Source organism: Clarias gariepinus, chromosome 6 (genome assembly GCF_024256425.1).
Source record: "Clarias gariepinus isolate MV-2021 ecotype Netherlands chromosome 6, CGAR_prim_01v2, whole genome shotgun sequence".
Lineage (NCBI taxonomy): Eukaryota > Metazoa > Chordata > Actinopteri > Siluriformes > Clariidae > Clarias > Clarias gariepinus.
The window spans coordinates 37538607-37561657 of record NC_071105.1 but is presented as its reverse complement, the minus strand read 5'-3'; the positions used below and the strand labels follow the sequence as shown (position 1 = coordinate 37561657).

General features: G+C 39.2%; 1 protein-coding gene across 2 annotated transcripts; it reads right to left on the bottom strand.

The window, feature by feature from the left end:
* Positions 1 to 17542: 17542 nt before the first annotated feature.
* nr4a2b (nuclear receptor subfamily 4, group A, member 2b) lies at positions 17543 to 22411 on the bottom strand. 2 transcript variants are annotated; one of them, XM_053497667.1, is made up of 8 exons: positions 22278 to 22411; positions 22045 to 22120; positions 20874 to 21733; positions 19362 to 19491; positions 19064 to 19227; positions 18778 to 18980; positions 18494 to 18672; positions 17543 to 18406 (listed from the first exon to the last, which is right to left on the bottom strand). In XM_053497667.1, the coding sequence occupies exons 3-8, from the start codon at positions 21729 to 21731 to the stop codon at positions 18171 to 18173; spliced, it is 1770 nt and encodes a 589-aa protein (XP_053353642.1). In that variant the 5' UTR covers positions 21732 to 21733; positions 22045 to 22120; positions 22278 to 22411; the 3' UTR covers positions 17543 to 18170. The 2 variants fall into 2 exon arrangements, with proteins under 2 accessions (XP_053353642.1, XP_053353643.1); XM_053497668.1 differs by having other exon boundaries at positions 22045 to 22115; positions 22278 to 22328.
* Positions 22412 to 23051: the final 640 nt, after the last annotated feature.

Sequence of the window (23051 nt, the reverse complement as noted above, 5' to 3'; positions counted from 1 at the left end):
CATTATTACTTATTATATTACCGTACATAAATACGCGTTTTGTAAAAATTGTTCACTAATACACTCAAAAAGTAATCGGAGAGTAAATCACAGAGGAGAAATCAAAAAAGTAGATCGTATAAAGATGAAGTTTTGTCTTCAGCGTGTTAAAATTTACTTATACCACTTCAGGGCTGTTGTTCCAGTTAAAGTGAAAATATGAACTAATCCCAGTAAAAATATCCAGTTTAGCTTTAATAATTAATATTTATTTGTGCAGGTGTTTGTTTACATTGAGACAGTAGCGCATTAGTAGATTATTTTAAAGTAGATTATTAAATCCCACACATAACTGTTTATAACATCGCTTTTACTTCACATTAAGATTTCACTTATGGTGCAGGTTAAACTTCAGTACTGCAAAAGTGTCATTAAATTCTGTCCGGTGGTCAATTTAAGTTTGCCGTTTGCAGTGTACGTTGTCAAAACTTTCTAATCTGGCACAAAACTGCTCGTGACATCCCTTCTACTCAATATTATAAAGGACTGACAACGGTTCATTAACGTTTCATTAAATAAAATTTAACCACAATCAAAGCTTTTGTCAAAATATACACATTTATTCGTCATCATTTTTTTTACCTAGCTAGATTAGCACGCATGTGCAGTTTTATTGTCGTCATCCTCTATTCTTAAAAGTAATTGTTTCAAAAGACAATTATCTATTATTTAATTTTAGTTTACTCATTTGATTTTATTTCATTTTATCGTATTTAATGTGCTGCTCGCAGTGTGTTAGCGGTTAGCACTGTCACCTCGAGGGTCTGAGTTTAATTCCCGCCACAGGTCTGTGTGCATGGAGTTTGCATGTTCGCCCCGTGCTGGGTGGGTTTCCTTCGGGTTCTCCGGTTTCCTCCTACAGTCCAAAGACATGCAGATTAGGCTAATTGGATTTCCCAAATCGCCAGCGGTGTGTGACTGCATGTGTGAATGTTGACTGGAGGTCAATGTTATAAAATAAATTAGGAATAAATAGAATAGTCACGATCGGCCTCCATGGCCCCTAGTTGGACTACAGAGATTCCCAGATGGATAAATGGATGTAAAGCCCTACATTTTACACTATATTTAATATAATTAAGCAAGGCATATGTGCTTGCATTTATTAAATTAGATTATGTCATGTTTGTGGACTGCGCACAGTACAGTAGGTATTCTCAGTATTTAGAAATCTGTTACTTGAACAGTTAATGAAATGACCACTAGATGGCGCATCTGCATCAATTTTGGATATTTTAGTTTTTTTTTTTTAAGTTATTTTATAAGTGCCTGTGTGGTCTTAGGATTTTTTCCACAACATTAATATCAATTAGGCTACTGCATGCCCAGCATGGCTAGTGTAAAAAAGAAAAATTGACCAGAACAATTGTTAACTCGTTAAAAGTACATATGAATCATGATTAAGTTACTCTTCGAATTGTCCTAATGGTTCATGTATTTTTCCATTAGAAGCTAATGTTCATAAAATCTGTTTATTGACTCACAAGAGTGGAGGAAATACAGCTATTTTACATATAATTATGTGTATTAAACATTAGGAAATGCTTCAATGAAATACATACAGTACACTACATGAGAAAAGTCTACTGCGGTGTATGAGCTATGAAAAATCAACATCAGTGTAAGATGAAAAATTCACACACATACTCAGTGTGAATCATGTGATTATCTACATATGATACATTTTTTTCAGGTACATATCCGGAAATCGAACTTTTTTCTTTCTTGATATTGCATAGCTCTTGAGTTCTTCTTTTAATAAAATATTAATCACTGTTCCATCATAGGAATGGCTGACCCTGGCTTTGTCTTTTGCTCCTGTGGAATTTAGATTTCATTTTACGAAGAAGACACAAGCTTGTATGCCAAGTAACACCGGTCAAATGTGTGACCTGCATTATTTTCTTATCGCTCTCATCTCTATTTATTGAAGCGCTCAGCTCAGGCCATGCCTCCTAAGGCATCAGAGGCGTCTGGAGCCGGGCCGTATGCTGTGAATAAACCCGTCATAATCCTCAAACGCTCTCAAATTCCTCCAGAGCGCCTCTTCATCTCAAATCTGCTCAATTTTCTTCAAAAGGAGGCCTCGGACCCCGGCGAAAATAGGAGGGATATTAACGATGGACGGGATGGGTGACGGAGGTTTGCTTCAAGAGCACCATCTCCAAAAGCCCAGGCACACACACACACACACATGAACATCAGGGGAAAACATCAGAAAGCAGAGCAACGAGGAGTTTTTCTCAGGTCTGGGTGTTAGATTGATCTCCTACAAGCTCCTAATTCCTTATCTTCATTGGCTTCGGGTCTGGAGTGAATCTGTGCTCAAATCTCTAAATGATAATCATTTAAAAGAAACAAATCAGCTTAAAATGTTCTGCATGGTGGAGTTTCCAAGATCATATAGGAAGTTCCCTGATCATCACAAGAAGTGATTCAAAGATGTGCATCTCTCCGAAGGAGATGTCACCAAGCAGTACCTTGGGGCGCTAATAATTTTGCATGCCGATGTCATGTAACATCATGGTTTTCTGCTTCTCAACTGTGTCCAAGTGTTTCTATGCATGTGCACCCTATGTATGTTATCATGTATGTGTGTGTGTGTGTGTGTGTGTGTAATGAACACACTCGTCCCTGCACCGTACAGCTGCGCTTCCCGATGAATCATGGTCCAGTGACGTGGACAGACGTCTTGGAGTAATTAACAGGAATGCGTGTCTGTAGAAGCAGAAGCCGCGGCTCGGAGCACTTTAATTAGCCGCTGTACCGAAAGCCTGTGGAATATGAGGTGATGAATGAGGCTGTGATGGCTGGAAACACTAATGACTACAAGAGTCGAACACATTGCTTGTTAGGACAACGTCCAAAAAAGCGCAAGCTGATGATAGGAATTAGTGCGAAGCAGCTATTAGCTCTTCTTCATTCCGCAGACTCGAAATAGTTGCGAATTCAGCAGTAGCCATGCCACTTAAACGCCGTCAGCTTTCCCTTTTTCTTTTTCTTTTTTTCCCTCATTTTCTTCCCGTCTTGGTCACCTGATAATTCCCACCACAAGCTACCACAAAGCAAGCACGCTGAAGGATGACGTGTAGTTCCTCAAAGATACACGAAACCAAAAAAAGACACGCTCATGCCGTAACGCAGGAAAAAACAAAAGAGCTATCCGCCCTCTTCCGCATGCATGAGTCTACAGACCCTGAGATGAGCATAATCAGTTACTGTATACGGTGATGTAATCTGTACGGAGGTGTTTGTTCAACATTAATGCAAGAAGTCTCCAGTGTTAATATTAGTGCTTAATTAAAAAATGTAATGTATTATATGAGTGGCGTTCAAGTCAAACCCGGGACTGTTGATGAACTTTCTGGTGAGTGTACATGTATAAAACAGGCAACTGAATTTTACAGTGGACTTTGTAAGTGCATTACTGTAGCAGGGGATTATATAGAGAAATAAAGGGAGTTTTTTTTCGTACTTTCATAATTGTGTTCTGTTATTCGGCACAACCAAAAATCCTAATTTTATAGAATATAATGTTACACTCTTGTTGTTTTCTTTTTGCAATGTAAATATATAATAATAAATATAAATATATCATAAGTTAAGTTCGTAAGTTAAGTTCGTAATTTAATGATTTTAATACAAAGATACAGATTTTATCATTGTTTAACACTAACTCTTTTTGTTCAACTTACATATTTTTTTTTCTCGAGTGCAAATGTCACCCTTAAGTAAAATATCTAGACAAATAAATCGTTTTTTTACTATATAAATCAGAAGAATTTGTAAAGAAGAAGAAGCCGCAGTATCAGTCAGCGGTGTGTAAATTGTGGTGTTTTTTGTCCCCGTGCTATAATTTGGTTTAGAAAAGGCCAGCGCCGTCCCGTATCATCAGTCATGGGCATGAGCTGCACAGTTTAATGAAGCTCTGTGAGAGGGGCAGTTAAATCTAAACTACACCCTGCACACCACTGTGGGTCGTACACCACCGCCGCAGGGTGATGCCTACCTGCTGAGGAGCGGACTGCGCTGGTCCTACCTGATCACTTTGGCTAAGTGTTTGCTTTCCTTTAACACCTTCAGCACAGTTCCTGCTTTAGTTAGTAAAAGACGTCATTAATGGAAGGAGTCTCCAGTGTCAAAAATAAAACTTTCATGTTAAGTTTGCAAAAATTTAGCCAGACAAGAGTAACAAAATTTTTTTTTATTTCAATAAAATAAAATATCATATTAATCATAGGTCAAATGTTGTCATAAGAAGGAATGAAAGAAATGCAGTGACAAAAAGACATAATCAATAATCAATGCCTGATGGTTAATTTTTTAATTATAGCTAATAACACTTCTTCTTTATGCATTATACGTAACACTTCATCATTGCTTATGCTAAACATGCAATAAAGAAGACTTTTTTCATTATAATGTATTTCTTTGGAATGTCAGGTCACATGATACGCTATAATACATGCTTGACATTGTTTGTCTTCTCTGTACTACATTATAATGCTTTATAACACACACACACACAAACCTTTGGTTGTCCAGTTCTTCTCTAATTTAGTGTTTATAATCGTATTTACACACGCTACAGAACTACAGCATGTAATAACAGGATTATTCAATGTCTTTAATCCTTTATGTTATACTTAAGGTGTGTTGTGTAGCTTGTTCTTCGAGCTTTTATAACACATTATGAACACAAGGATGGTTAAGTGCTTACAGTAAAAAATATGTCTAATTCTGTGGTCATTTTTAAAGATTTGTAAAATCAGTGATATTTCCCTAGAAGGCCGTATACATTATGACTTCCCAACATGCTATAATGCAGTCATAATAATAATAATAATTATTATTATTATTATTATTATTATTATTATTTTAAAAAGTATTACAGCTTGTATAATTGTTTGTAATACATTACAACTGTTAAGTGTTACATGAATGCATTATAACACATACGTCTACTGCTATTGTGCCAAGTCTTCTCATAGTGAGCAATGCAAAGTGATTTAACAATTGTTTTTTAACATAATTCCTAAAATAATAACATTTAAAATAAAGGTAGCTACAGAGTGCCATGCATTTTCATAAATGATTATAATGGTGTGTATAAATGCATTATAACAGTATTAATGTGTCCCTGGTTTATTTAAAATAATAATAAAAATAACAGTAGGTTTGATCTTCTATAGCGTAATTAATTTATTTAAAATAATCAATAATAACTAAACTCTACATGTGCTTTTAATGAATCTCATTAATTATCCTCGATTAGTCTTTGCAAAGTCAGTCACTAGTAAATGAGAGCAACGTTGACACGTGTATAATTAGCTGGCAGTTCACGTAAAAACAATGAAGCAAGCACATGATCTGAATCAAAAGGCATGACTCATGCTTACAGAAGCGGATTATTGGATGAAATTTTGGATCAATTTTTTATCACTTTTTAAATGTAAAAGTTATCTGATGTTAGCTAGCATCCATGGTTATAACAGAAAAAACAACAAGAGCTGATACAGTACTTTAAAGTGTTTTTTTAATCAAAGGTTAAGAGGTTTTCTTTAGCAAAAATGCACATTGTGGTTGTCTAGCATCCATGCTAATGACATGACGAAACTCAAAGGCTAATACTTATATATATAGGCCTATATATATATATATATATACTGTATGGATAGATAAATAGAATCTATAATTTGTGTAACAAAGTTAAAGCATTTCATCACATCAGTCAATATGGTGTATATATTCTGTTTATACTGTATATACAGTGCTGTGAAAAAGTATTTGCGCCCATACTGATTTTTAATGACTCACTTAAATGATTAAGATCATCAAAAAAACTTTATTTTATAACCAAAATAATGAAATGATTTATTTTATATGGTGAAAAAGCAGTCCAAAACTACCTGGCCCTGTGTGAAAAAGTATTTGCCCCTAAACCTAATAACCGTTTGTGCCACCCTTCGTGGTAACAGCTGCAATCAAGTGTTTGCTAGACCTGCGATAACGATAACTTAAACTTTTTTTCCGCATTTAGAAACTGTATTTTGTATTTTATCTTTGTGTAATATTAACACTTCAGGACATGCGGTAACAAAAAAAGAATCAACCTTATTCTCCTGTAATAGATCACCCAACATGTTCCATACCTGATTTATAACTCATAGCTTATATAGCATACATAGCACATCATGATATCTAACATCTTATAAGCTTTCTAACAAATAGTTATAGTAATTTTTTATACTCTCATGGTATATAATGCATTATAATACTGTTCGTTACAATGTTCATACAAACCCTTTAACATGCTCTAATGTTTTATACCAGTTTAATTCATACCTGATAGAAACCCTAATGCCCCTCTAGTGACGCTTCTGATCTAAACATCAGCCTCGAGCATACTGATGGACGAGCAGAGTGACCAGAGGCATCGTGGGTAAACAGACGGCTGTATTCCCTCTGGCTTATCGCTTATTGGTGACACAGTGTGAGATTGTGTTTGCTTCGCTTTCTGCAAGACTGTCCATTACAATGAAACGGCATAAATCAGTGAGACGGGCCGAAAAACATACAGCGCAAATAAATTCCCAACCAGCGGGGGCATCTACTTTGCTTTTATTTATTTATTTATTTTTATTTTCAATCATTTTCATTTCTATATATCTTGCGTTTTTTGTTTGTTTGTACATTACAGTGTAACGTTTTAAATAAATAATTACTGGCATGTTTTTCAATACCAGTATTGATGTCCTGTATTACTGCGAGTGCTTTCTTGTCCACAGGGAGATGTTGCTTTAGCAGTTATGGAAGGAGTCTCCAGTTTCAGTACTTTACTGACCAGCATTCTGAAAGCATTTTTTATTTTTGGCTTGTGAGAACTTTTTAGGCTTGAGGTGGCACGGTTGCGTAGAAGTTAGCACTTTGGCCTTGTCCATCCAGGGTCCAGGTTTTTTGGGTCTCATACTGTATCTGGTCTGTGTGCATGAAGTTTGCATGTTCTCCTCATGCCTATTGGTTTGCTCCAGGTTCTCCGATTTCCCCAGACAGTCAAAAGGCTAGGCTAACTGGACGTTGGAGTGTGTGAGTGTGTGAGAGTGTCCGTGTCTATATCTGCTTGTGCCCTGCGATGGATTCGCACCCCATTCATGTACTTCCACAGTGTAAAAGAACAGAACCTGTTTGATGTATTATGTGTCATTCTGTTGGTATAACAGGACAAACTACGGGCTGTAAGACTTTTTCATTCAGCTACCTTAGGCTTTGATTACAGCACACAGTTTGCGTGAAAATGATTCCTCATGCTTCCAGAACCACTTGTTCAAACTTATTCTTTAACATCAAGGACAAAAAACTCCGCAGATGTGATGACCTGGTGATTCAGTACATTCAGGTCGTCAGCTGACTTCATTTTATTGCCCCATAACGTTGCTGAGTCTCGACCTGAGTAACTGATCCACCCCAGATCATAACCCTGTCTCCAGAGGCTTGTACAGTGGACACTATGCATGATGGGTGCATGCGCTGCCCTTCTTACCCTGACACGCCCATCACTCTGGAAAAAGGTCATGTGGTCTGATGAGTCCAGATTGAGCCTTCATGCGGGAACGCTCATACTTTACCTATTACACATGGTTCAAATTTCTGAAGCTGACGGTTCCGGTCATTTGAATCTTTCCATCACTTGATGCAGAACCCTTTATTCGACGCTTCTGAAACATCACATTTTTAAATATTCTTTTAATCCTCTTATTTGAGAGAAGAATGGACGATTAAAAGTATTTAAAATTTTGCATCCCACATGTTGGAGTGATTTCACACAGCGTCACATGTACTGTATTATAGATGTGAGCAGGATATCATTTAATTTAAACCAAAAATGGTTGGAATTCGCTCCATCCTCAGTCTAAGGTCATATATATATATATATATATATATGCGGAGGAATTACCTGAAATATGCTAAACTCAACCACAATCAAATAATCAATAAATGTAGCAGGGTGTGGAGGAGAGATAGACTGAGTGTGTGTGTGTGTGTGTGTGTGTGTGTGTGTGTGAGCCAGAGAAAGCAGGAGATAGAGACACATCTGCAGAAAAAGAAAAGAAGACAGAATTCGTTAATCTCTTTACAGTGTTATCGCTTCGAGTCTTGGACGTGGGGTAACGGCGCGTTTGTTAGCGGCGTCCATGCAGAGAAAGACAAGCGGAGGAAGGACAGTAAAGCAGCGTGCTTTATTTCAGGGACCCGCGCCATTAAAGGTGTAATTAGGAGTCATTAGGAGCACCCTCTGGTGGAAGGTAATTGGATGGGTTCAGTGCATGGCAAGTGCTTTTTAATGGAAAAAATAACAAAAAAAGAAATTCACACTATCCAAACAGGTTAGATTTAAATGCGTCAAAATGTCGTTCTACGGATGAAACTCTATAATAATAATAGTAATACCGGTTTGGGATTATATGAATAGAATATAAATAAAAGCAGGAAGTGAGAGCACTCGGTGCAGGTCTAGGAATAAGCCTTGAGGGCAGAACCGCAGGAGAGAGGAGGATGCAGATGAAGGGATTAAACGCAGCCGGGACATCCTGGATCTCCAGGTGAGAGTCAAATGTGGCAGAAGATTAGGTTCTGCTCGTCCTGTGAGGCCCATCGGAGAGAGACTAAAAGAAAGTTAAAGAGAATTATAAAGAAAAAGGGGGAAAAAGTTCGACCGAGACAAGATGCGAGGAAGACAAGTGAAGAATCAGAGAAAGAAAGAACAAGCAGAAAGACACGATGAGACACACAGAGTGAGAAGATGAGACAGATAGACAGACAGTAAAAAAGAGAAAAAGAAAGAGCGATCCAGACAAACAGAGTTCATTTACATCCTGGTTCTCGATCGAAAAATAATCAATGACCCAGTTATAAGCCGTTATAAACAGTCATAAGGCTTCACTACTGAGTTTTAATGTTGCGTAATAACAGGTGATTAAAACTCATTTATTTTTTAAAGTCACAAAAAAATTGAGTTTGTGTGCATCATGTGTGTGTGTGTGTGTGTGTGTGTGTGAGAGTTCATCGGTTGCAGATTGCAGACAGTAAGGATTTGTGAGAAGGTGCGTCTCGGCTCCTATCTGAGCAGATTGCGATCCCCTGCGCGAGCTGTGATAAGGCGCTTTCTGCTTTGTAGCCGAATCAATACGGACATCAAAGCGGCGAGCGCTGGACAGACCTACGTTTCTCCATTTCTCCATTTTCTCAGGCTGTGGATGAGTGAGAGCGTCTGTTTAGGGAACACGTGAGAGAGAGAGAGTGTGTGTGTAAGGTGTAATGTGTGTAGACTCGAACTCCAACACCAACGGCACAAGAAAATAAAAAAAATCTCTCTCCTTATCTGTGTTTTTCTCTGTCTGTGTCTCTCTGTCTGTGGTTCTCTCCTTCTATACATCTCTGTCACTCTATATATTTCTCTCTCTCTCTCTCTCTCTCTCTCTCTGTCTCTATTTGTCCATGTGTTACGTTCTCTCTTTAAGTCTCTCTTTGTGTCTGTGTGTGTGTCTCTCTCTCTTTCTCTGACATTCTGTCTCTGTCTCTATGTGTCTCTCTCGAGCTCTGTCTGCCTGTGTGCGTCTCTGTCTCAGTCATTCTCTCCTTCTATCACTGTTTATGTTTTTCTCTCTCTTTCTCTCTCTGTCTTTTTTTCTTTATTAAGTCTCTCTCTCACTCTAGGTATCTTCTGTACATATCTCTCAATGTCTTTGTGTCTCTCTCTCTGTCTTTCTGTTTTTTTTTTTGTTGCATATATATCCCTGTTGCTCTTTGTCTTTGTGTGTCTCTCTCTGAAGTTCTGTCTCTCTGTCTATGTGTCTCTCCCAAGCTCTATCTCTCTATGGTGTGTCTCTCTCTCTCTCTCTCTCTCTCTCTCTCTCTCTCTCTTTCTCTCTTTATGTCTTTGGCTCTCTCGATCTGTGTGTCTCTCTCTGGCATTCTCTCCAGCTACATCTGTCTATGTTTTCCTTTCTGTCTCTCTTTTTGTCCATGTCTTTCTTTGTCTCATCAAGTCTCTCTCTGTCTACGTATCTACATATCTCTCAGTGTCTGTGCGTGTCTCTTTCTGTCTTTGTCTCTCTCTCTGTTGCTCTCTCTCTCTCTGTCTACGTATCTACATATCTCTCAGTGTCTCTCTCTCTGTTGCTCTCTCTCTCTGTCTAATTTTCTATATATCGTTTATTATCTTTCTTTTCCTCCATCTCTCTTTCTCTCATGATCTCTGTCTTTCCTTCTCTTTGTCCTTCTCTCTTTGTGTCTTGTCATATTTAGGAGTCTCCCTCTGTGTATGTTCATCTCTCTTACTCTCTGTCTCTCCCTCAGTGTCCATGTATGCATCTCTCTCTCTCTCTCTCTCTCTCTCTTTGTCTCTGTCTCTCTCTGTCTCTGTCTCCGGTCAGTTGTTTGTTTGCAGATGATCTTATAAACGAAGCCGACCTTATTACAGGACGTGGCCACTTAAATTCCACTCACATTTCAGGGCTTCATTCCCACCATTTAATTTCTCTGGGTGTAATTAACAGCATCCACGTGCTCATATTTCACTCGTGGGTATCCATGGAGATAGCACATCCACCACGCGCCTCCCCTGCGCATGAATTATGGGATGGATATTTCCATGCAGCGCGAGCCGATCCATTACAGCAGAAGTGTAGATGGCAGGGTTCGAAGGAAGTGGGCGGGGCCTTAAGGGTCATTAGCCAATGGAAAGTTCAGGCTGGAAAATGTCACAGCAAAGGTGAGGACACACACTCTCGCACACACACACACGAACATGCACACACATTTTCATGTAAATAACTCGATACGTCATCAGCAATCAGCAATCAGGCTTCTGATTTATTTGTCATCCTTTAATAACCAGAACGTATAGGAATAATTAATGCTGTTAGATTGCAAATGCAGTTGGAACGGGTACGACTGCAGGATGCATTAAAGCCACAGACTCATTTTCTATAATGAAGTCTTATAGACAGCCTAAGGATGTTTTTTTTAACGAGCCTTTAAATCTTTAAGTTCCTTTACAGACTTAGTGCATTTGTAAAATTATTTTATTTATTATTTATTATTTATCATGGCCCTGGTTTAACATCATGACATATTGACCCATTTTTTAATTGACTTCAGTGAAAACCTTTACATTGGAGCAAATTCAAAACAATTGCATCAGCTTGTAGTTTTCACTTTCTTTTTTTTTTTGTTTGTTTATTTATTTATTTATTTATTAAACATGTTTTTTTTCCCCCTAATGATTGAACCAGTTTGAAATCTCACATGGTGACGGATTACAAATGGATCTGACATTTTATTTAATTAAAGGCAGCACTAGATTTCCTGAATTTTAAGCAAAATATAATTTTTATCAAATAACTTTTCATGACATTTTCCTAAAATAATGACAATCAAGACAATAAGAATAATTTGTTATTTTATGCAACAAAAAAAAAACTATACAACAATTAATATAAAGTATGAAGCCCTTAATTCTCCACTTCCTTCTTCACATCTGCAGTACTCTGGTGCCACCTCACCTTGAGCTAATTAGTGACATCACAGCAGCAGGTAAACAGTCCTGAGAAACGTGCAAGATTAAATTTATATTTCCACCTATTCGACTTAAGGGTTAACTTCCTGGTTCCAGTGTTGAATCCTGGATGGAAAGCAGGTGCTGCTGTACGTAGGGTGTACAATCCCTCGTTCCACACACCAAGTAGTGCCCTAAATCAGGGAGGGATTTGGGATTTAGCTTGTATTAGAAGCTAGTTAGCTTTGCAGCTGTCAATAAAAAAAAAAAACCACAGACAGTTCGGAGACCATTTCGGAACGATTTAGAAGTGTTTCATGAAGGGTGCCAATACTTTCAGATTTGACACTGCACAAAGCTACCATGATAGGAATGTCTCAGCAGAATGTTAAACATGTTTCAGCCTTTTCAGAGCTACAATAAGGTGAGACTACAGTTAATGTAAGGCGTGTGGAAGGAGTCTCCAGTGTCAGAGTTTCATTGTAATAACAAAAGAAAGTGCAGAGACAACTGTTAGAATAACCGTTGGAATAAAACACTCCAGGATGCGCTGTAGGAATATCATTTTCATCAGGATGCTGATATTTAAGGGAAATTCGTTCATGTTTCCCCAACACACACTTCACACTTATTATGAGTGAGATGTTTGTTACTGTGTGTAATGATGCGCCAGTAAATCTAAATAGTCAATTAATAATCATTACAAGGTTCAATCTTATTAAAATGCTGGAAACACACGTCAGGGTCGAGGTGCCGAGGATTGTTACCGACTTTCCTGTGAAATAACAGCAGCTCTGTACCGCTCAATCTTTCCAGACATTTGAATTAAAGGTCATATGCAAATGTGTGTGTGTGTGTGTGTGTGTGTGTATGCGTGTGTGTGTGTGTGCATGTGTGTGCGTATGAGTGTGTGATGGGGAGAGTGCTCTGCATCCAGGAGTATTTTGGGAAATCCCGGATCAGACATGCATTAATGATACAATATAGAAAAGAGAGACAGACAGACAAGGACAGACACCCATGGGGAGGGAGAGAGAGAGAGAGAGAGAGAGAGAGGCTAATACAGAAACAAAAAGTTTACATTTGTGTGGGTGTATGAGTGTGAACAAGCGAGATAGAAACAGAAAGAGAGAGAAACAGAAAGAGAGACAGGTTGATATAGAGACAAAAACAAGTGTGTGTGTGTGTGTGTGTGAGAGAGAGAGAGAGAGAGAGAGAGGGAGCGATACATACAGACATACAAACAAAGTCTGACAGACAGGAACATCTTGAGAGAGACACAGAGAGAGACAGAAAGTGATGCATAAATAAAGACACAAAGACAGAGGGAGAAAGACAGTGAGAGAGACAGGCTGAAGTAGACCCAAAGAGAAAGAGAGAGAGAGAGAAGGAAAGAGAAAGAGAGAGGGGAGACATATTTAGAGAGACAGAGATACATGTGCTGATATAGAGACACAATGAGAGACAGAGAAACAGACAGACAGAGACAAATTGAAAAGGGACGCATGCGAGACAAAGGCTGGTCGATTTTGAGAAAAGAGAGCGAGTGAAAGAGAGAAGGAGAGACAAAGAGACAGAAAGAGAGACAGATTAAGACATATGGAGAGAGACTTTTCGGGGTCTTTAATTTTGAAACATTCATGACATGTCCATCTTATTGACACATAAAGGAATTATTAAGTAAATAAATATTTAGATTAATAAGTTTCAAAAAAAAGAAAATTTTAAGAAAGCAATTTTACCTTTCAAATAAGTAAACAAAGTTAAATAAAATAATAAAAAATCTAGACATAGTGGACAAAAGGTAGATAAATAGAAAAAAAGAGAGGGAGAGAGGAAAAAGGAACAAGAGGCTTGCTGATTAAGAGAAAGAGAGAGACGGTCTTTCATGATTGTTGAAAACCAGTGTAGGTGACTCCCTCATGAGGCTGATTACAAGAAGGCCGAGAGTGCACAAAGTAAAATGTGGCAGCTTTGAAGATTATATATAAAATATACATTTATAATGTAAAACATATTTATATTCATACATTAGTTCTGTCGTTATTTAAATCTCCTCAGTATTAATATGCAATGTTTAAAACAATAAAAGTAAAAACCATTAAGAAAGGAGGGGGTGTACAAACTTTTGACTGGTACCGAAGTCATTCTGATTTGCCTTTATGTTGTTTTATTTTGTTATACATATTCTGTGTATATAACCCTTATATCTATATGTTTATAACCCCTGATCAAGGGCACTACTTGTTGTTTGGAACAAGGGCTCCATAGTGCACGGAACCCAGACACTAACAGAGCGGATATTCAAAAGTGGAATAAGCGGAAACATAAAGTAAATCCTGTAAGTCTCTCAGGACTGTCCACAACCTGCATGGTTTATTCTCCTCACCTTTTGGTATAAATAAATAAATATTGTGGATAATGCACTATGTTAACCATGTATAATGCATAATACGCTTTGTTATAAAGTGTGTAAAGCATTTATAGTCTCACTCTAACAATGTGTATAATGCCTTATGAACGCATTATAACATGTCAGGCACTTTCCTACACAGCGTCATGAATATGGCCTTCATACGTGCTCACAGTCAAGGCTGTCACTTATCAGGAAGGATGCTATACACCACATTGTGTGTCAGGTCATATCTCGCTACAAAACTTGTGTCATGATCTATATTTTAATGCATGTGTCATTATGATTAATACCTCAGCTTATTTCATTCACCTTAAAAACAGAAAATAATTGTTTTGTTTAATGTGCATTAATTGTTTCACTTTTTTAAAAGGACAAGTATTCTATAAAAAAAAATACTTTCTATATTTTTTCTGAATCAAAGAAAAAAGAGTTTCAAGATGATTTCAAGCATTCATATTTTTTTTTTTACTGCTGGCTTGTTTTATATTTTTGTTAAAACTATATAATAATATTCCAACTTGTTTAAGTCTGCAAATACCTGCTATATTATTAGATATAGGCTTTTGTACATGTAAATTGTTGGATTTAGGCTATATTATGAAATGTTAAAATATTTATTATAACAGTGCTTGTGGTGTCTTCCATAAACATTTTAATTCTAATATCATATAAATACTATATGTTTGGCTTTATTACTAATATAAATTTGCATATATTTAATCACATGCATTCTTATTTGCATAAATGTAAATGTTTGAGGCAAAATAATGAAAAGGTTGTGTCACTATTCATAAGTTATATTATTGTTTTACCTATTGCCACTAACACACACACACACAGAGCTGCCCCCCCCCCCCCCCCCCCTTCATAATTATAATAAATGTGACAGATCTCAGATAATATCGACCTCCTGGTTTTTGCACTGCAGCGCCGCTGACAGCCGAGAGCGCAGAGGAACAGGAAGGGCATCGATCCAGTGCCGCATCAATCCCACACGCAGATGTGATCATTTTTATAAAGCCTTCTTCCTGAAGATTAATCAATATTCATAATTCCCAAAGTGTGGAGGAGGAGGGGAGGAGGAGATGTCACATACATGCATAGAGTACTGACACCTGAGAGAGAGAGAGAGAGAGAGAGAGAGAGAGGTATAAAGAAACAGACAGGGGGAGAGACAGAAAAAGTGAACAGAAAGAAAGAAAGAAAGAAAGACAGACAGACAGACCCAATAAGACAAGGAGAGGGACAGCCAGTCAGACAGAATGAGAAGTAGAGACAGACAGCGAAAGAGAGAAAAAGAAACAAAGCAAATAAAGACAAATAAGAGAGAGAGAGAGAGAGAGAGAGAGAGTATCACAAATTTAAGTATAAGAAACAGACAGATGGAGAGACAGACAGACAAAGAAATAGAGACAGACAGACAGACTGGGAGGAAAAAACAGAGAGACAGAGAGAGAGAGAGAGAGAGAGAGAGAGAGAGAGAATTTATCAGACGTAATAATTTTTCCCGCTGATAAATATGGAGTGACGTCATACAGTCACAGCGCAGAGCTCAGAGCTCTGATTTACTGATATTATTTATACGTTTATTGATGTGCTGATCAACTCTACTGTCACCTGTGACTGTTTTACAGAAAATCTAATCCGAGAAAAAACGACTTACCTGACTGTACTGTAGTCACGTGGTCTGTCTGTCTGTCTGTCTCTCTCTCTCTCTCTCTCTCTCTCTCAGTACAGTATGGTCATTACACCGCTGTAGGTGTGTGTACGCAGGTTCCCGACCTCTAATTTGATGCTTCTGTAACACACACACACACACACACACACACACACACACCAGCATCCCGAGTGTGTTTTGTTGTTTCAGCTGTTCAGTAACAGGCTCGCTGTGCTCTGTGACCTTTACAAAAGAGCAAGCTGCACTTTCACAGCCGCTCTCGTGGACTGGCCTGTGTGTGTGTGTGTGTGTGTGTGTTTGAATGCGTCCGCATCAGAATCAACATCACTTTATCATGTGTCAAAAAATAAAACGCACCCTCGTGGAGTTAAAATATTTGGACCTTAATACTAAACTTTTGATTTCTGAAATTGAAGGAATTTCATTCTTGACTTTGTGAAAGTGAATTTGCTGAAATGATAGAAATCTGTATCTATAATCCATAAATCTGTGCATTTATACATTTTTATACACGATATTAATTTCAAGCATTAAATGTAATAAAACGTATAGGGCCCAAGCACATAAAGGGTGTGTGGTTTTTTTTGTCTGGAAATAAAAGTTATTATAGGCTATTTTATATTAAAATGTTTGTGTTTTGTGTTTACTGTGCTTATATGTTTTTTTTTTTATTAAAATCGAACTAAAAACCTAGCCCAAAACAAAATACTCTTTATAGAGCTTATTAGTTTAAATGAATGATTAAATAAATAAATAAATAAATAAACAAACAAACAAACCCTCCCAAATAGCCTATTAAATGCGATATATAGGTAATTTTAGCAATTTTGAATTTATTGTCATACTATATGTAGCATTCCTATTTAATATGAAGTCAAATAAAATACAAGTTTAGTCCAAAAATCTTAATAATTTCTAATTATTCTAATTAATAAATGTTTGTTTTTTCCACGTTCTCGTTTTAATCTCATTACCCGAATAGAATATTTAAAAAAAGAATTTCACACAAATGGATATAGAATAACTATAGATATAAATCCCCTGGTTATGAGATATGAAAGTAAATCGAATTTCATTTTGCACAAATCTCTCGAGAGGAAATAACATGAAATTATACATAGCACTTTAACAAAAAAAAAAAGTCATGTTATTAATCCACAAGTTTATTTAGCAAAGCACGAGAGATGGATAATCATACCGGCTTCCTTCATGTAAAATATACACACAGCAGAAATGCAGAATCATTTTTGACAAAGGAAATGCATAAAAACAAGGAAAACAAGAGAAAAAAAAACGTCTCGGCATGATGTTACTGATGGACAGAAAATAAGATGTTTATTATAATAATCTTTAAAAAATATTATTTACGAATTATTTCAATATGAAATGAAGAGTGGTTTCAGCGCTCGCCGCGTCCGCGGGTCAAACCAACACGGTGATGCGGCGCAAATGACGAAAAGCTTCACACACTGTTAACTCAGCAACACAGCAAACATGTCCGTGGTCCACCTTTAAAAACCGACTCAGTGCTTATTAGAGAGTGCTGTCTTCCTTTTTTTTTTTTACATTTTCTTTTTGTTTTCTTTTTTAAACTGAATGACGCAAATGACGCGTTTAATTATTAGACGCGCTTTTTTTAAATGATTATTCTCGTCAAAATCAGAGCCTCTGAGAGACACGATGAGGCGGATGGCATCCAATAGATTTCATCAAGTGTTTGTAAAGGAAGTTTGTCTTCTTCATGCTGTGATATGACTTGTTTTAATCTCTAAAACCAACCAAAGGCCTCAAATCGGGGCCGCAAAAACTGCGTTCATACTGGATTATCTACGGATTAAACTCTCGTGAGGTTTTGCATCACAAAAAAAGAAAAAAAAAAACAATTTGTAACAATAGTTTGCCAAAACAAATAATGTATAGGAAGTTCTGTATTCATTATATAGTCAGAAGAATCCTAAACCAAAGTGTTTGTGATCTCTACATTAATTCTTGATTAAATTTTATTTTAAATTTAATTATCATTACTATTTAATTGTGTCACATTAATCAGATCTGCTGCATAATCCAAAACAAGTCTGTTACAATCTCTCTCTCTCCTTAAATAATGCATAGATGCATAACAATAGCTTAGATATTATGTTTGAACTGCATTATTGTATTACAGATACTTTTTATTTAACCACCCCTTAAAATCCCAAATCCGAGCTTATTATTCTGTTATAAAGCACATTACGGAGTACAGTGAAGCTATAATGAAAGGTATGCAGTTATGGAGTAATGATGATGGCATCTTTGAGCTTAAGGTGTAAATAAATGATTAACAGGATGATTTCCTTTCTCTGACAAAAAACAACAACTCCTTAGATCTGCTCTTAGCTCTTGCGCTGTCGTGTCTGACGCTTTTAGTCCAAAGAGCGTGGAAGAAAATCTCGTTTGCTTCGAATAATAACGTATAAAACTCTGAAAAACGTTCCATGTGTTCAGAAGGGTAATGTGTCACGAAAGAGCTTCTCGATGATGGCGGGCGTCGGAACCAAGTCTTCCAGCTTCAGGTAAAAGATGCGCTGAAGTCCTTGCGTGCACAGTGTGCGCAGCTCGGGCAACTTGGCCAGCAGTTTTGACAGATGGCCGCTGCAGGCCACGTGGTCCTTCAGGCAGGTTAAAATCTTGCTCTGAAGCTCCTCTGTCTTTTTAGGCTCTTTGAGGCCGTGCCGCTCTGTAGAAAAAAAAAAAAAGCATTAATATGACATAATAAACAAAGGTGAATAAAAAAAGGTGGTGTGGTGTACATTTTTTAAGTCACCTGTGATTATTGTAAGAGCAGCCATGCAGGAGAATGCCGGGACGTCTATACGCATGTTCTGGAGGCTGGAGGAGAACTCTGCGATTGAGTCGATCCACTCGCCGAAAGCTCGCACGCACTGTAGCCTGTGCAAGACGACACCGCTACAGAAAACCAGCTTGTCTTCCATCAGGTTGGATCTGGATGAAAAGATTGGAAGAGAGACATGTTACATGAAATCATTGTGAGCTTGAGATGTGAGCTAGAGATGATCGAAGATCTTGCGCAAAAAATTAATAACAAACCTGTAAGCCAAGCGCAAGGCAAAAAGCTCCAGGAACGCAGAGTCGAACAGCAGGTCCTGGTCGCATTTCGGGAGCTCGGTGAAGCCAGGCATCTTCTCTGCCCAGCCGCGGATTATGCTCATGGAGCCCATGAGTAGATCGTAAAACTGCTGGATGTGAACGGTCTCGTCTCCGGCGCTGTGGTAATCTGGGTTGGGCTGAAACTAGAAAGCAAGTCATTCTGTCAGTGAACAACCCAAGCAACAAAGAAATCCACAAACAATAAATGTCTTCAACAGTGACTCACTTTGGAATAATCCAGGCGGCCTACGGAGGGGTTGGAGTCCATGTGTGCCCTCACCAGAGCGCTCAGGAGACTGGCAGGTGATAAGGAGGTGGGGACGTCCTGTGGGCCTTTGGGTTTGGATGGGAGACGTCCTCGTCGACCTTTTAGACTGTCCGTTCTTACAACTAGAAGTTAGACCGAAAAAAACATTATGAGACAAAAAACAGAGATTTACTTCAATTTTATAAACACACAAACAAGCACAAACACGTAACAGAAGGATTATGTCAAGATAATGCAGAACTGTTTCATCTCGTACCTTCTTTTACCATCCCGACCACGAGGCACTTTTGAAAGCGGCAGTACTGGCACCTGTTCCTCCTCCGCTTGTCGACAGGGCAGTTTTTGTTCGCCAGACACACATATTTGGCGTTTTTCTGCACCGTGCGCTATGGAAGGACAACACCAATTAGTGAGAACTCATAACTGACATAACACAGTTTCATCACTGAACAAGAGGCTCTCGAGTCTGCTCTCGACACAGCAAAGCTGCCTAATAGATTCAGGAGCAGGACGGGGCACACGCTGGGTAAATACAGAACCGTGGAGAGACATAAATCGGGGGTCCCACGGCACTGACTCTTTGACCTCTCTTGTCAGATTAGTGCAATTATCCCATCATGGCACAGAGAGCGAAAGAGCCGGCTGGGAATTTCACTCTCCCTTCACTCCCCCCCACCTTTACCCTCAACGCCCCACCCCACCCCACCCCATTACGGAAACATTAAATTCCTATTTAAGACATCTAGATTTTTCTTTCTAGCATTAATAACCTCATGAAAGGACATAGATGGTGTCTTGGGTAAATGAAATCTAAGGCGAAATTTCAGAAGTATGAGTTGGGATTATTTTGGAAATGTAATCCTTTGTTTAATGTACAAACGATCTTTTTCTGTATTAAGCTGTAATTTTTCTTGTTCATATTAAACAGTCTCAGAATAAATCCTATTATAAAATATTTTACCTGAACTAGTATATGTCTACCATTACCTTTAATATTTGTGTTTCATTTTAAGATCCAGTGACATCAGTTTATGTTTTAAAGGAACAATGCTTATCTTAACCGATATTAAAGATACATAAGATAAGGGTATCCCACCCAAGGGACAAGGAAAGGTTCAGTTTAGTCTCCTTTGTGCACTACATTTTTGGAAAGTTATCCAATTAAATTACCAGCAAAATCAACACAGATTTTTGAATTATATATATATATATATATATATATATATATATATATATATATATATATATATTTATCATTCATTATTTTCTACGATTTTTGTCAAGTGGAGAAAAATCTAAAATCTATGACTAAAATTTAATCACAAGTACACCATGTGGACTTTCTGATGATTTCACTTTATGTACATCTGTTACATACTCACATTCTTTTCATTCAGTCTGTACAATTATTAAAAGTTATGCACCTACTGAGTATAGTGTCTAGACTATATAACAAATGTACAGTGTGTTTTATGTTGGTCTGTATTTTGAAAGCCACAAACAGTCGGAATCAAAATCCTTGTGTGTGTTTTTAACATGCTTGGAGAATACAATTCTAATTCTAATTCTAATTCTGTGTGTGTACATTTCAGGCTTCACCTCGTACCTTTACTTATTTCGAAGTGCACATACATTCGTGAGTGACAGAACAACAAGTGTTAAACTCCCTCCCTTTTTTAAATTTGGGATCACCCTTAAGAGGACATCATTAAGATATGAATTAAGATTAAGATTGGAGCACGTGATAAGAAAGGAAAGCTCGAGATACCTTGAAGAACCCCTTGCAGCCTTCACACGTGCGCACTCCGTAGTGCTGACACGCCGCGTTGTCGCCGCAGACCGCGCACAGACCCTCCGCGTGCGCGGCGCCACGCGCGGCGGACGGAGAGGCCGAAGATGAGGCCACGGGGCTCTCCATCAGGACGCGTCCGTGACTGATGTGCAGGCTGTGGTGATGCGGGAATCCCAGGCTGTGGTGGTGGTGGTGGTGGTGGTGTTGAGGCTGATGCTGCTGCTGCTGCTGCTGCTTCCTGAGCGGCGCGAACCCGTGCTGCGCGGCGCCGTCGAAGCGCATGTGACACGCGGAGACCTGCGCGCTCGACGCGGCCGGCTTGAACGTCGAGAAGAAGCGCGTCACGGCGCTCTTGCGCTGCTGCTCCATCAGGTAGCCCGGGTGGAAGGCGTGCAAGGACGACGCGTCGTCCCAGGCCGGAGCGAAGCCCGCCGAGTGGCACGGTTTACTGTAGTACGGCGCGGCGGGGTCCTCGGCGTGCGGCTGCTGCGGCGGCGGCTGCTGCTGCTGGCTCTGGTGCGCGTAACCCACGTGCGTAACCTCCTCAGACTTGACCTGGAGATGATCGGCGCAGTGGGGAAGCTGGTACACGCATGGAGGCTTGGCCTCGTAGCTCGCTGCCCCTCCGCCGCCGCCGCCGGCTGAGTCGGAGAACGTGCTGAAGCTGGGCAGCGACGAGGACGCGGCGGCGAGCTCCGCGTTCGTCAGGTCCATGCTGAACTTGACGAACTCGGGCGTGAGGAAATCGCAGCTGTACTCGCTGTAGCCGTAGCTCTGACACGCAGGACTGGCACCAGGAGGGGACGTGCCATACTGAGCCTGCACGCAGGGCATCTCTGAGGAAGAGCAAGAAAAGAAGAAAAAAAATATATATATATATCAACACAATCTCCAGACAAACAAACAAACAAAACTTGGTCCTGGAGAGGAGCCTGGCTCTGGTCCTGCTCTTGAACTGGGTGGTGGTGATGGTGGTGGTGGTGGACACTATATACATGCTCAGGACAGGAGGAGGGTTCTCCAAGGCGCTTCACGCGTCATAGCCACACACACACACGCACACACTTTTAGAGATGTACATAGACTGTGTGTGTGTGTGTGTGTGTGTGTACGGGTTATTTTTTCAGACTTATTCCAGTTTACACACCTGATGATCTGGGTTTGCGTGAAATCTCTGCAGTTCACTGGTTGCACCGGAGCGTCTCCAATTTATTTGAACTTTTCTTACAGCGAGAAAGAGAAAAAAAGAGCGATGTTATGTTTTTCTCAAAGTGCTCCAAGTGAGAGAAAGACAGAGGGAAAAGAGATGGAGAGAAAGAGAGAGCGCAATTTATAATCCCAATAATTTTGTACTTTTATAGACTAAAGTTTATTCCTCACCTCAGTTTCTGTTTCTAAATCCTCTCAGCGCTGTGTCCATCCCGACAAGACCGTTATATTAACTATAGTAATAATAATAATAATGAGAGCAGGTCGCGCGCGGTGTTGTTCCCCCAGTGCGCGCTCGCTCTCCGGCGTTAACGCAACTGGCGCTCCGGCGCAACGTGCCTTTGTTTATGGGCTCGGAACGCCGCAGCCCACGTGCCAACGAGGCAGACGTCATCGGCGTCAACCCCTGACGCGCTGCGATCCTGAGGACAGAAAGCCGCTTGTGTTTTTGCGCACTTGTCTTGGGTGGCGCACTTGTTCAGAGTGAAAGAGAGAGAGAGAAAAAAGGGCTCGGACCTTAAAGCAGGTCAGAGGAGTCTGTGCTTCTCTGACGCACTAGTTAGGGCTCTTTTCTGCAAACTGGAACACGTTCCAATTATACAATTCTTATATTACTAGATAAAAATATAAAAAATAGGTGCAAGACAAATTTTTGCACCAACCCTTTAGCATGCTATATTTTAATGCTATAATTAAATTTCTCAATGGGTATTCCAGTTTCCTCCTAAAGTCTACCAATGCAGGCATTGATTGCATTGATGGCGGTGGCTTAGTGGCTAGCACCGTCGTCTTGCACCTCCAGGGTCCAGGTTCGATTCCCATCTCACGGTCTGTGAGTGTGCCTTAAGTTTGCATGTCCAGGTTTCACTCCAGTTTCCTCCCACAGTCCAAAGACGAGCAGATTAGGCTAATTGGTGTTAATAAATACAACGGTTATCACTGGTT

Bases quoted from the DNA above. Each gene is read 5' to 3' on its own strand.
- nr4a2b (XM_053497667.1), bottom strand. From the start codon at position 21,731: ATGCCCTGCGTGCAGGCTCAGTATGGCACGTCCCCTCCTGGTGCCAGT. The intron at 18,981-19,063 runs GTGAGTCACTGT...CTTGCTTTCTAG, and splicing joins GCCGCCTGGATTATTCCAAA to TTTCAGCCCAACCCAGATTA. The intron at 18,673-18,777 runs GTTTGTTATTAA...CTTTTCATCCAG, and splicing joins GCCTTGCGCTTGGCTTACAG to ATCCAACCTGATGGAAGACA.